The 2,500-nt window shown below is 35.6% G+C and overlaps 1 protein-coding gene across 1 annotated transcript in view; it reads left to right on the top strand.

The window, feature by feature from the left end:
- Positions 1-2,500, top strand: part of LOC125043889 (2-oxoisovalerate dehydrogenase subunit alpha, mitochondrial-like) — a 10,471-nt gene that overhangs the window by 816 nt on the left and 7,155 nt on the right. The window contains exon 2 of the mRNA XM_047640246.1: positions 1,920-2,084. Within this exon, the coding sequence (XP_047496202.1) occupies positions 1,920-2,084 (165 nt within the window). The remainder of the gene's footprint in view (positions 1-1,919; positions 2,085-2,500) is intronic.

Here is a 2,500-nt window from a genome sequence, read left to right as displayed (position 1 = left end):
ATAAAATCTAAGTTGTCATTGATGGGGGCTCTGTCCTCGAGAACCCCCCGACAATCATTGTCTTCTCATTAGTATGCACAAGATAGAGCTGAAATTCAGGAGCTGTGAGCAGCACTTTCCGTGATACTTTTCCTTTTTTTGTGGCATTATCATTCATGTCTGCAGATTATTTCTTGTACCAATGACTGTAACTTTTAGTCCTCTACAATATTGTCATCTTCAATTTGCCCTAGTCTAGTTTGTTTATACTGTTAAGATTAACCATTGATTTTAATGACGATGCTTGGCAGGTGACTTCTGCACTATTTAATGCATCGTGAAGAACATATTCTAAGCCACACAGGTTGTATAGCCTCTCTTGATGCTCAAGTTTGGGCTAGGACCTTGGGCATTCAGTACTTCTTTACACCCAGGTGCAATTCATTAGATATTTTTGCTTTAGGGAATGCCAAAGTTTTTTCAGCTCATTTTTATAAAATAGCCAATGGAAATTCTTCAGAAACACAAGTGGAAGCCTCGTCAAAAATTTCTAATCCACAGTGAATGAAACTGATATATAGCTTGACACAAAGTCTTTCTTAAAAAAATCACAAGGTTTAGTTTTAGTTTTTGTTTTGCCTGAGAAACAACTTTCAAAGAAAAAAGTTAGCTTGCAACACTGTTCATCAAACAACCTTGGTCATTGGATGTAAGGCAAATCTTCCATTATTGTTCCTTTGGATAATTAGAGTTTAGTTGGGTAGGAACAGTCAGGTAGGAACTGACATCTTCTGTTTGGCACGATGTCATTTCTCAAGTTTTGCCTACTGTATTACAATTTTTGATGGTTAGGAGGATTGTCACACTTGTAGATGGCTTGTATCTACTACTTGGCTGGTGGTTCCTCTCTCTGTGCAGTAACTGAGTGGCTGCTGTTATGACTAGATACTGCTGGTGAAGTGGAGATCTACAGGGGAGCCAGGGAGGCTGCCCTTTAGTTGCCTGCAACACATCCATGCATCCTTCTAGGTTTTTATTCCTATGGTTATCAGAGAAAATAAATGCTCTAGAGATAGTATTGAGGAGCTCACTCAAGACCTAAGCTATCAACAAAGCTGATTAATTATTTTATTTTATTTAGGAACTGTGCTGACAGGTACCCAAAGTAAACACAGCTTCTTTTCAATTCTGCCTTAAGGCATTTGGTCAAGTGCTTGGAAGTCTTGTCACTCCCTTTATGAACATTATAGCAAGATATTGTCTTGGTTGCAATAGGTAGTTCAAGGATTTAGCACTCTCTTTACACTAGGCAGATATTAGAATAAATTTAATAACTCGTTTCATGCAACAGTTTTGAAATGTTAAACAAATATTTCAGTATCTTAAAAGATGAAGCAAGAATTTTATTCATGAAAAAAAATTAACTGTAGATGTGAAGGGCAATTGTTATCTGATATTTGGATGGATAGGTGAATGCAAAATTTAAATTGATAGTCATAATTTATATTTATATATATATATATATTAATAGAGAAGGTGAATTTGACCCCTGTATTGGTTAATATTTAGGTTAGAGTATTTATTTAACCCCTGGCAGATAGCATATTTTTGATAAATGTAAATATTTGGAAATGTTTTTGCTTATGAAATTAGTCTTCTTTGAAATAGAATTTTCTTTACACATAAAGATGTATTTCATCTTTGCATACCATTTTTGCCCTTTGTGCAAGTCATTGTGTACTAAAGGCTATATGAGCACAGCAAAAGAAGAATCAGTTTATCGAGACAGTTGGCAGAAAGGGGCATCATATATTACATACTGTTTCTGTGGTAGATCTCTACATATCCTGATTTTAAGAGACATATAACGCACTGAACGATTTTTATGGTAGACAACATATGAATACTAATATTTACTAATTTTTTCATTTTCTGTGCAGACCTTATCCTCGGCCCTTGGAGAGGAGCAGCCAAATTTTCCGGGATCGAGATCAAAATGGACGGAGAAGCTAGAGTTCGTTCAGCCAGATCTCTACGACGGAATTCCTGTCTATCGTGTCATGAACAGGAAAGGAGAAGTTATCGACCCTGCTTATGACCCAAAGGTTTGTAGTTTATTTAATTGAAAATGTAAAGGTTAACAGTGCTGGTTACATCAGTGTATGCAATTAAGATATTTGTTTATTGTTGCTAGGTAAATGAACTGTTCACTGTAGTTTATTTGTTTATTGTTGCAAGGTGAAAGTACTGTTCACTGTAGTTTGTTTGGTGAATTTTGATTGCAGATAGATGGCTTCACAAGTGCTCAGCCACTAGGAGCCAATTGAGTCTAGTAAACCTGTGTACCTCACCTGATTCCCCTTTCCTTGAGTTTTCAGATTTTTCCTTCTTCTTCTTCTTCTTCCAAATGCGATTATTATCACTGTTGTCATTATTATTGGTATTATAATTGTTATGGTGTTATTAACAATACTAATAGCAATGAAAAATAGAAAAGAACCTCCCTGAAAATCAAGGAAAA

The sequence above is a fragment of the Penaeus chinensis genome, chromosome 34, assembly GCF_019202785.1.
Source record: "Penaeus chinensis breed Huanghai No. 1 chromosome 34, ASM1920278v2, whole genome shotgun sequence".
NCBI lineage: Eukaryota > Metazoa > Arthropoda > Malacostraca > Decapoda > Penaeidae > Penaeus > Penaeus chinensis.
The sequence above is the reverse complement of the archived record's forward strand: the minus strand, read 5'-3'. Positions and strand labels throughout refer to the sequence as shown.